At 44.4% G+C, this 10,825-nt stretch overlaps 1 protein-coding gene across 1 annotated transcript; it reads right to left on the bottom strand.

Annotated features, from left to right (window-relative positions):
- Window positions 1-224: 224 nt before the first annotated feature.
- On the bottom strand, window positions 225-7,185 carry LOC144249008 (helicase SRCAP-like; the record flags this gene model as incomplete). The annotated part of the gene is made up of 6 exons (XM_077794772.1): window positions 6,990-7,185; window positions 5,773-5,846; window positions 4,894-5,156; window positions 3,227-3,478; window positions 583-768; window positions 225-365 (listed from the first exon to the last, which is right to left on the bottom strand). Coding segments are annotated over exons 3-6 (633 nt in total), but the record flags the coding sequence as incomplete, so codon positions are not given.
- Window positions 7,186-10,825: the final 3,640 nt, after the last annotated feature.

The following is a 10,825-nucleotide window of genomic DNA, read 5'->3' as shown; positions in this document are numbered from 1 at the left end:
CCTGTTAATAATCCCCAAACGCATGGCCCTTATCTTGCCACCATATTTCCTTCTTTCTCACAGCACTAAATGCTAAAAAGGCCCAATGCACAAGAGAAATGTCATTAGAGTTCCTTGAAATTATAATATTCATTCTGTCAAGGAAAGTTTTCATCATTCCTACTACCTTACCATCCTCCAACATGATCTAGGACCATTTCCTTTTTCCAATTCCCATCACTTACCTTTTCCACATTACTCCAGAACTGTCTGACATCCTTGGCCATAGTGGAAGCAATTCGGCGCAACTTTGCCTGTTCTTCCCTCCGAGCCCGTTCCTCTTTCTGCCGCTGCTCCTCGTGGTGTCGGATCACCATGCGCACCACCTAAGAATAAAGACCCAGAGTGAAAACACTCAAAGCCAGACCTCCATATCCATCCAACCAAAAGCAAAGGCCAAGAAATACAAGATGTTAGGCTTGCCTCTTAATTCTATAAGCATCAAAAAAATGTCTACACCATTCTGTTTGGCTCTCTTCCAACTACGCTACGCATTAAGGGAAAGCATACCTGAATGGAAGGTACACCCCACTGAGAACATACCTTACGGGCCACACCCCTTTTCCATCGGCGCTCCTGAGCAAAGTCAGCAGAGAGCCACTGCATCTCCTCACACAGGTAGTCCCAGTGGCCCTTGGGCCGAGGGGGCTCTGGCACCTTAGGCAACCTCTTCAGTGACCAGAAACCCTCTTTCCGCAGCTCAGCAATCCGAGTCTCAATTTCAGCTTCCTAATGAGGGAAAGTTAGGTCAACAACTCCTAGATATATAGGCCATCTCATTATAATAACTGAATTCCTGAGCACTGACTGGGCCGAGTATGCTATGCTTATATTGTGTCCATATGCCAATCTTCAGATGAGGAGAAACAAAGATCAGAGAGATTAAATGATTTGTATGAAATCATAAAACCAGATAGTAAAAGTTGGGAACCAAAAAAACAGTTCTAAGGATTACAGACAACATTTCATGTGATTTCCATTCTTTCACACAATCTCCATATCCTGTGGACAAAGGTGAAATTTGAAAAAACATACGTTTTTTCAAGCAGGGAGTATATTTCCTTCTCTCTTTCTTTCTTTTTTTTTTTTTTTGGTACTGTAAATTTAACCCAGGGCCCACTGAGTTATACCCACACCCCAGCCTTTTCTTTTCTGAGTTGAAGTTGCCGAAGCCAGCCTCAAATTTGAAATCCTCCTACTTCTGCCTCTTGAGTAGCTGGGATTACAGGCTATAAAACCATGCCTGGCTGCTTACTTCTTAACTCTAGATAAAAGGGCTCTTTATTACTGTACAATTCTATTTCCTCAGGATATGTTCAAGCTGTATTAAGATTATAAATATGGTACATAACCCAATTTACACAATCATCTTTCTGTATTTAAAGTCATTCTGGGGGCTGGAGATGTAGCTCAGTGGTAGCACTTGACTAGCACATACAAGGCCCTGGGTTTAATCCATACCACCACCCAAAAAAAAAAAAAAAAAAAGGTAAAAGCACAGTTTTATGTGAAAACACTTTTAAAAGCTACACATAAAAAGATTAACAGTGATTAAGTATAACAGAAATACAATGAGATAGTCATCATTACTAAAATTTCTACATTGATTAAATCTGTAGTAAGATAAACATTAAAACCCTCTGAAATGTTTTAATAGTGGTGGCTTAAAAAATCCAAGACAGGGCTGGGGGTTGTGGCTCAGTGGTAGAGCGCTTGCCTAGCATGTGCGAGGCCCTGGGTTCGATCTTCAGCACTGCCTATAAATAAAGGTATTCTGTGCAACTACAACTAAAAAATCAATATTTTTAAAAAAAGGAAAAAAACCTATTTCTCTAACAAGTTCCCAGGGACCACATACCACTACATAAATAAAACAAGTTGCAATACAGAAATAATAAGTACAAATAAGTACAAACCAGTGAGCATCACCATTTACAAAGCACTTTCATGTCTAATTCCTTCTTTAATTTAAACCTCGTAACAGAGCCAGGATGTAGTTGTGTGGAGGAGTACCTCTCTAGTACTCGTGAAACCCTGGGCTCAATCCTAGCTCTGCTCAAAAAAAAGAAAAAAAAGAAAAGAAAAGAAAGAAATCCCAGCAACTTGGGAGGCTGAAACAGGAGGATCGCAAGTTTAAAGCCAGCCTCAACAAAAGTGAGGCACTAAGGAACTCAGTGAGACCCTGTCTCTTAATAAAATACAAAATAGGGCTGGGGATGTGGCTCAGAGGCTCAATGCCCCTGAGTTCAATCCCTGGTACCAAAGAGAAAGAAAGAAAAAAAGGAAGGAAGGAAAGACAAAGAAGCTAGACACAGTGGTGCATTCCTGTAATCTCAGCAACTCAGGAGGCTGAGGCAGTGAGACCCTGTCTCTAAATAAAATATAAAAAAGGTCTGGGGATGTGGTTCAGTGTTTAAGCACCCCTAGGTTCAATCCTCAGTACAAAAAAATTAAAAAAAAATTCTACAGTAAATCTCACACCATCCCTATCCCTATTTTAATAAAGAAGAATGATGATGCATGCCTGTAATCGCAGCTATTCAGAAGGCTGAGGCAGGAGGAACACAAGTTCAAGGCTAGCCTGAGCAACACAGTGAGGACCCACCTCCAAAAACAAAAAAGAAAAACATGGCTTAGAATTCAAGTTCCAGAGCTGGGGTTATGGCTCAGTGGTAGTAGAGTGCTTGTCTAGTATGTGTGAGGCACTGGGTTCAATTCTCAGCACCACATAAAAATAAAATAAAAGTATTGTGTCTACCTACCACTAAAAAAAATTATTAAAAAAAAAAATTCAAGGGCTGGGGATGTGGCTCAAGTGGTAGCGCGCTCGCCTGGCATGCGTGCAGCCCGGGTTCGATCCTCAGCACCACATACCAACAAAGATGTTGTGTCCGCCGAGAACTAAAAAATAAATATTAAAAATTCTCTCTCTCTCTCTCTCTCTCTCCCCCCCCTCTCTCACTCTTTAAAAAAAAAAAAAAAATTCTCTCTCTCTCTCTCTCTCTCACTCTCTCTTTAAAAAAAAAAAAAAAAAATTCAAGCTCAAGCAATTTGCTCAAAATGATATAAATTAATAAAGAGTCCATACTAAATCCATAAGAAACAGATATACAATATACATATACCCATGGACATGGAAATTAAGAGAAGACTCCTAAAAATTCTCATGAGTTTTCTTAGTACATACATGCTTGGCCTGCTCTGCGATTTCAGCATGGCTCTTCTCCCACTTTGGGCCCCTGTTAGCCAGGTCAGCAGCCTGTGGTAAACTGAGCCCCTCCAAGGGCACTGTGGCACCATCTGGGGGGCCTGGAGGTCCATCCAGAGAGGAATCTTGAGCTATGTGCTGGGGGGAGATGCCGCCTGCCCCACTAGAGGCTGGGGAACTAGATGAGGCAGGGGACACAGGATTGCTGCCTGTCATGCCGTCCGACACCATCTAGAAAATGGAAAAATGATGAAGAAAATGAATGTACCATGTTAAATGTTTTAAGTATATTATTCTATCCCATTTTCATACAAAATTCTGGAATAAGATTATCAATCTCGTTTAAAAAAAAATTAAGATGAAATTTTAACAAGTTGCTCAAGATGGTAGTGGCAATTTTATAGTCCTATGCAATAAATCTGAGTTACCACTAAAATCAAGAGACACTAGAAAAAAACTCTTCACACTGGGGATGTGGGGTTGGAGATGGATAGTGTTCTCAAACATCTACATATTACTTTACAAAGTAATGCATAAGACACACAAAGTTCTACTAAAATATGAATCCTCAGGGAACTCATGAATTTCACTCCAACACACAAACCTTACAGTACAACAAATTCCTACCTCAGCTAAGTAACACATTTTACCAATTGCTAAAGATACCAAATACAGGGGCTGGAGTTCAGCTCAGTGGTAGAGTGCTTGTCTAGCATATGTGAGGCACTGGGTTCAATCCTCAACACTACATTAAAAAAATAAAAGTTATTTTAAAAAGAAAAGAAAAAAATGGAATACCAAATCCATACACTCCAAAAATCTACTGTTAAGGAAAAAAAAAAAAAGAAGAAAAGGCCGAGTGTGGTAGCAAATGCCTATAATCCCAGTGGCTCAGGGGGATTGTGATTTCAAAGCCAGCCTCACCAACTTAGCAAGGCCATAAGCAACTCAGCAAGACCATCCCTAAATAAAATATAAAAAAGGTCTGGGGATGTGGCTTGTGTTAAGTGCCCCTGGGTTCAATCTCCAGTACAAAAAAAAAAAAAAAAAAAACACCCTACTGTTCACAAACCTGGATCTATTGAGTCTGAAAAGTAATGCACTTGGGGGCTGGGGTTGGGCCTGGGGCTTGGTGGTGGTGAATTTGCCTACCACGTGTGAGGCGCTGGGTTTGATCCTCAGCACCACAAAGAAATAAATGGATAAAATGGAGGTGTTGTATCCATCTACAACTACAAATTTAAAAAAAAAAAAGGTAATGCTTTTTTCCTACCCTACACGCTTCTTTGGTATCAGAAAAGAGTAAATGCCACACATGAGACTTTACTCTTTTCTAGTTCCCAAAGAGGTCAAACCACTGGTAAAGCACACAGTCTTGAAAGCATGAAGCCCAACCTCCATTTCCCGCCTGGCCTAACTCAACCTTTTTCAGGTAGTATAGAGCTCTGCCCTCTTGGAGGTCAATACTGCATTAAAATGTGAGTATCCAACAGGATTAACATACTACAGCCCAGTCCACCTGAATGAGCACCAAAGATTCTCCAGACTCAGCTACTTGGGTAGCTAGGATCTGCCACATTTCTTCTGCCTCAAAGCCAGCAGTCCACAAAGCAGAAGCAGAAAAGGAACCCTCTCCATTTTCAAACCTGTGTATGTAGGACTGGGAGCTGAGGATGAGCAGAGGAGGGGCTGCTCTGCATGGTCCCACTCCCAGGCTCCTTGTTGGATGCCTGAAGAATGACTGGGTCGTTATCACCACTGCTGCACGCCGAGGGGATGGCGTCCGGCTGCAGGGCATGCTGGGAGCTGGCCTCATTCTGGGCCACCGGCCACCGGGACCCACCTTCCAGGGCCCGGGGCCCACCAGGGCGTCCCAGTCTCCGCTCAGGTCCACCAGCCTCTGGAGCACCTAAAGTTGAGTAAAAGAGAGGTAAGAAAGTTTTTTAAATCTTTTTTTAAAAGCCAGGAAAATACAGTCCTTATAGCTTATGTTTCTTAAGCATTTACTATTTCCGTCAGATATTTTATAAAGCATCTGTTTGATGTGTTCTAAAATCTTCATATCTTCCTTTTGAATCAGGTGCCTTTCATAACATAAATATTTATTTCCTTCTATACACTGAAAACTTGAGAATAAAGCCATAGAGAAAAGATCCCTGACCTAAATGGAAGTTATGCTCCAATGTTATATCTTTAGGAAACAAGGATACAGATCAAATGACTTAAATAAAGTCATACATTAAGGAAGCAGCAGAATTAAATCCAGGTAGTCTCATGCCAAACCCATGGAGAACTTGCTACTCTAACTGGTGAAGCCAAGGTGACCAGATCTTCCTCTATCCACAGCCCCAGCTCTGTTGTTGGACCACTATCATCAAAAACACTAAAAAAAAAAAAATCACATGCAAATATCCCCATAGTTCTGCAGAGCAAAAATTTACAAGTATTAACCTGCAATTTCTTGCACCATCTCACACATTTCTTTCCTTTAGCATGTGTACACAAAATGGTATCTGAACCCTCACCTGTGTGAGCTGAGACCACACCCCCTGTTAAAGTCTGCACTTCCACGGTGCTGCCGTACTGAGGGGAATTACACCTAAAATAGAAGGGGAGAACAGCAGCAGTAAGGAAACAATTCACATTTGCCAACATCCTCCAAAAGCTTATTTTTACTCCAGCTTTTTAAGGCTTTTAAATATACCCAAATCAGTTCTTGAAGTAGTAGAAAACTCAGAAAAATAAAAGCAAGTTATGTTTCATACAAAACAGAATTCCTTAGGGAATAAAATACGGGATGGGAAGTAGGAACAGGGAAGAAGCAAAAAAAAAAAAAAAAGGTTAAAAAGTTTAAAAGTAAAAGCTCCAATCATGGAATGAAAGCAAACAAAAGTAGCTGTCACATCCAGAAGCTCAAAATGATGCTGCTTTTTCAGTGAACTGAACAAACCAGGAAAATGAATGGAATTCTCAGTGAATAAGCAAACATACTGGCAACAAGATCTACTCAGGATTTAAGACCCATCCTGAATCTTATACACTTCCCCAGAACCTAGAACTATAGCAAGATACTTAGGAAGCAATAGGATGTGAGAAAGGCTCACAATGAAGAACCATGCTCCGGAAACAAGCAAAGTAAACCCCCAAAAGTCCCGGAAGTGTCATCCCCCCCCCCCCGTGTTTAAGGAAATTCCTTAACCTCGGTGCCTCTTTTGATTCAGTCCCTCCTCCACAACAGATTCCCAGGACCCAAGTTAACCAGACTCCAAGAAGCCTGAACTCTTGACCCCAGTGTTCATTACCATCTTCCAACCCCTCCCAGCAGACTGACCCAGCGTGACCCCTGACCTCTGCCCAAGTTGCCACTAGCCCTGATAGCCCCGCCCCCTCCTCGACTCCCACCCCACCCAACGTGCGCGCCAGACTGGGGGAGGGGCCCGCGCGTGCGCGCCTGGAGGCGGAGCGAGCCGGCAGCGCGCACGGCCCGGGGGCTCCCGCCAGAACCCAAACCCACGCACACAAGGGTCGCAGGACTGGAAAGTCCCTCGTCCACGCCCGTCAGGGAGCACCCCCCCATCAATAGACTGCGAAAAGCTGAGAGGTGGGAGGGTTCGTGCCACCAGGCCCTGGTCCAATGACTGGATATGGTGGGCGCGCGCCCCGACCACTCGTCCCACGCCCCCCTTCCTCTTCCCGCGCGCCCCTGAGGGGGCACTGGGTTGGTGGGCGGGCAGGAGCGCACCTGGGTCCGTCCTCTCAGGGCTTGCTCGCTCAGGCACGCGTGCGCAGAAGAGCGGGAGAGGAGAAGAGACGCGCTGGGGCCCAGTGCTGGCCGGACAGGCCCCCTCAGTCTGTCTCTATGGGCGCGCGCCGACAGCCTCGCGCACCGGCCCCGGGGCCCCGGCTGAAGGTGCGCGCGCAGCACCCCGGGAAGGTGGGAGGGAGGCGGTGGCGGAAAGATGCGCGCGCAATCACCCGTCAGGGGAGGGGGAACTGCGGAGCGTCCGCCATCTTGTCTCCCTCTCCTTACCTGCGTCCTCGGGGGCGTGTGCACCACCCCCCCTCCCGCCAAGGAGGGGGGAGGGCCCCCTCTTGGCCGCCGCCTTCACAGCCTTTAAATTCCCTTGGGGACCGCGGCTATTGCCACCGCTTGTTTCCACTGCCTCTTCTCACAGCACAGAGATGCGGGCAGTGGGTTGGAAAAAAGGGAGATGCTACTCCCAGCGAACCGCCGCCGCCGCTCCCGAGGCCTCACCAAAATGGCCGCCACCGTCTCGGCCGCCACCACCACCACAACCACCACTGCTCGCTATCGCTACCGCCGGCGCGGCCCGTCGTCTCGCGAGAGACAGTAACTGGAGGTTGGGGAAACGAGAAGCCTCGCGTTCTATAGCGCAGGGCGCAGCCCGATGCGCAAAGCAAGCTGGGAGATGTAGTCCCCTCGAGGCTCCGCGTTGGCCGGCATTCATCCGAGCTTCTCAAGACGCGCTGCTGAAGCTTTTTGGGGCTGCATTGCGGCTTCCAACTCCGACCACCGTCATCTCCACTCACTTTTTTAAAAAACAGATCCCCCAGTGAGATACAGCAAGTTAGCGAAACTAAGTCCTCCTAACTTTTATGGAAGCCTTCTTTTAACAGCTGTTCCTTAAATGTCAGAATAGTTTACCCATAGCTCCCCATTAGCACCTATGTCATTTGTTCGCAAACTTTCTAGGTTAAGAACCCTTTGAAGATCTGATAACCTCACCCCGGAATAGTACAATAACAGCTACCTTCAAGTGAGGCTATTTTGTCTCTTTTAATAGCAACATTTCTTCAAACAGATCTCCATTTTACAAATGAATTGAGACTCAGAGTTTAACCACAGCGACATAGCCCAAAGCCAACACTTGTAGCCAAACACGATCTCACAAAATTTTACTACCTTGGGAGACCAGGTTAGGAAACCCTAAAAAAACTTAATTCGACTCTTCCTTTTCATACAGTTTAGCCCTTCCCTGTGAAAAAGATATTGTTGGTTCCTTTTACAGATGTTTTAGTTGAATAAAAAGTGAATGATACCCGTCTTTTTTGGGGGGGAGGGGGTGCTGGGGCTTGAACCCAGGGCCTCTGGCACACTCTACCTCTAAGCTACATTGCCAGCAATGCCCATCTTTATAGACCTCCTCCCATTACACTTACAAGAGAGGACGTCAGGTAGAGTCTGAGTGAGTTGGACTTAGCCTTGTGCTACTAATTCCTTGTTAGTAACCTTGAGCATTTCACTTCACTTCTCTGATCCCCAGTTTCCTGATCTATAACATGGGGGTAGAGTCTCTGATGTAAAATTACTTGAAAGCCCCAAAGAACCTTCTGAATGCAGAATGTTTTTAGGACCTCTATTTCAAAGTCTTAAACTTACAGTATATGCTTTAAATAGTTTGTGTGTGTGTTCTGCAGTACTGGGGATTGAACCCAGGGCTTTGCACATAATAGGCATTATGTGCCTACCACTGAGCTACATCCGAAGTCCTATACAGTGTTGTTTTTTGTTTATCTGTTTGTTTGTTTTTTGGTACTGAGGATTGAACCCCCGGGGAACTTAACCACTGAACCACATCCCCAGCCCACTACACAGTGTTTAAATGTTCTCAGTATTAGCAGAAGTTCCAGGAGGAGAATAAGGTCTCCAACTTACTTGCACCTCACCATTCCCAATTCCTCTGCACTGGGCAACTTAACACATTTGTCATATCTGTCAAATTTGGCTCTTTTTTTATTGCTTTTATTTTTTAAATACATGACAGCGGAATGCATCACAATTCTTATTTCACATATAGAACACAATTTTTCATATCTCTGTTTATAAAGTATATTCCCACCAATTCATGTCTTCATACATGTACTTTGGATAATGATGTCCATCACATTCCACCGTCATTGCTAACCCCCTGCCCCTCCCTTCCCCTCCCACCCCTCTCTGTGTGGCTCTTGAAAGCAGTGGAATTTGCATCATCTCTTGCATATGGATGTTGGTGAGCACACTCTCCTGAATAGTATTTCCTCTATGCCATTTCATGTCATACTCTCTGCTGGGTGCACTGACAAAGACAGGAAAGAAGATGGCACAGTCCTTGCTCTCAAGAATTTAATCTTGCAGGGTGTGTTGGTGCACACCTATAGTCCCAGCTACCCAGGAAGCTGAGACAGGAAGATTGCTTGAGCCGGGAGTTAGAGACCAGCAACATAGCAAGACTCCAGCTCAAAAAAAAAAAAAAAAAAGATTACTTGTTCTCATTTGGGGATGAGCCGTGAGCTTGGTAAAAATCATGGCAGAATGTTCTGCTATGTCAGGAGAAGAGTTGTTAAAGAACTCACCAAAGGTTGGGTTGGATACTCAGACATTAAGAGGGCTGGGGTTGTGGCTTGATGGTAAGGCACTTGCCTAGCAGGTGTGAGGCACTGGGTTCAATTCTCAGCACTGCATATAAATAAATGAATAAAGGTTCATCAACATCTAAAAAAAATTTTTTTAAGGGTTGGGGTTCTGACTCAGTGGTAAAGTGCTTGCCTAGCACATGTGAGTCACGGGTTCAATCCTCATCGCCACATAAAAACAAATAAAGGTATCGTGTCCATCTACAACCAAAAGAATTGAAAAAAAAAAAAAAGATGTTAGGGAAGTCACTTGGACCCAGATTGGTAAAGACCCAGCACGTATAGGTTAGGTATGGGCCTTTTGGAATGAGAAGGAACTACTGAAAGTTGTTGAGCAGGGGATTGGCCAGGTTAGAGATCCACTTTACAAAGACTAATCTAACAGGATGGCTGTAAGAATACCTGAATACCTGAAGGCTGGAGATGGGGAGGTTGTGAACATCACCCAGTGTAATGGAAGCCTTTTGCCAGGAGGTGGCAGTGGAGATGGGGAAAAGAGAAAGGAAGAATTAGAACTTGGCAATGACGGCCCTGTGAAGAGCATACCCCTTGCCTTCTCTGAAGCTGGCCTTTCCCAAGCTTCTCCTACCTTCCTGGCTTGGACCCCCTCCATCAATTGTTGGGGTGCCTAAGGATTCTTTCCTCAATTGCCGTCTCTCATCCAGTGTGTTCTCAAAGACAGAGGTAAATAGCCTGAAACTAATGAAGTTTCTGGGACTCTCACATGGACCCTTCATTCATGAGCTAGAAATGGCGGGAGGTTATTAAAAAACATCTAGGTGAGGTAGGGAAGCCACATTGTAACCAGAAAGCACTTGCATTGTAAGCATTTCTGCTAATTTGTCTAAAAACATCTCAAAAGAAAAGAACACTAATCTCTAAGGCTCCCATAATTTATCATATTCTTGTGCATTCTAATTACCATCTGATAAGCAAAAGACTCCCAAGAATTATTCCCAGCTTAGAACTTGGGTTCCCTGATATAATCATACTTCACTGGGCATACTGAAAATTGAGGTTTGTAATGGTAACCTGGAGTCAGTCAAAAACTCTGCAATGTACTGAATCATCACATAAAGATTAATATTGTTCAGTGTTCAAAAATCAAACTTGGATTCTCCTCTGTCTCCTGTATTCCTCCTACAGGTGGCCACCTAAGAG

The sequence above is a fragment of the Urocitellus parryii genome, unplaced genomic scaffold (assembly GCF_045843805.1).
Source record: "Urocitellus parryii isolate mUroPar1 unplaced genomic scaffold, mUroPar1.hap1 Scaffold_4310, whole genome shotgun sequence".
Lineage (NCBI taxonomy): Eukaryota > Metazoa > Chordata > Mammalia > Rodentia > Sciuridae > Urocitellus > Urocitellus parryii.
This window is presented reverse-complemented; position numbering and strand designations above follow the sequence as displayed.